Raw genomic sequence first — 723 nt, forward strand, 5'->3', positions numbered from 1 at the left:
TTTTTGTATTTCTAAAAATGTTCAAATCTATTGATATATATAAAAGCTAAAAGAATGCTTCCTATAATTCACGAAAGGTAATAACGTATCCACACAGATGTACACTCACGAATAGCACAAGCCAGTGTTTCGTCAGAGATCTGCCACGTCGCATCATCTCCGCACACGACCGTCGTTGCATTTTTTGGCTCCTGTTGTGTAACCAAATTCACTTATCTACTCGTATTTAATTTTATGAATTACGTTCTACTAATCGTTCCACCAATACGCAGTTCGATATCACTTGACATCAAAATAGCAAAAGAGAAAGTCAATGCATGATTAACGCGATCTACAAGCAAATTTTGATCTTATTTGATACAATTCAACCTCACGCCATCCTAAATCGTAACGTAATGCATCTTACCCCATCCTGCCTCAAGAGAAACCCAGGAGAACAGACATAGTGTATAACGCTCCCAACGCCACTGCTATTGCGTTCTTCTTGGACCATGTTCAGCCCAGCTGACGGCGGAGCAGACACGCACGCCAAGTAACATCCGCCCACTGTTTCCCAGCCAGTGCTCGTGCATGAGACGTTTTTGCTTGCAACGTCGCCGTCGGTTAGGTGGTCCTGCAGGCACGTGGCGGTGACGGCCTGGCCAATGAGGTAGAGACTCGCGGCGGTCCAGTCCGTCGTGGCGTTCCCGACCGTCGGCTCACCGAGGCACACTGGGACCATGC

General features: G+C 46.7%; 1 protein-coding gene across 1 annotated transcript in view; it reads right to left on the reverse strand.

The window, feature by feature from the left end:
• Positions 1 to 723, reverse strand: part of LOC119582334 — a 2,864-nt gene that overhangs the window by 1,206 nt on the left and 935 nt on the right. The window contains exons 2-3 of the mRNA XM_037930548.1: positions 407 to 711; positions 110 to 191 (exon numbers count right to left, since the gene is read on the reverse strand). Of these exons, the coding sequence (XP_037786476.1) occupies positions 110 to 191; positions 407 to 711 (387 nt within the window). The remainder of the gene's footprint in view (positions 1 to 109; positions 192 to 406; positions 712 to 723) is intronic.

The sequence above is a fragment of the Penaeus monodon genome, chromosome 15, assembly GCF_015228065.2.
Source record: "Penaeus monodon isolate SGIC_2016 chromosome 15, NSTDA_Pmon_1, whole genome shotgun sequence".
Classification (NCBI taxonomy): domain Eukaryota; kingdom Metazoa; phylum Arthropoda; class Malacostraca; order Decapoda; family Penaeidae; genus Penaeus; species Penaeus monodon.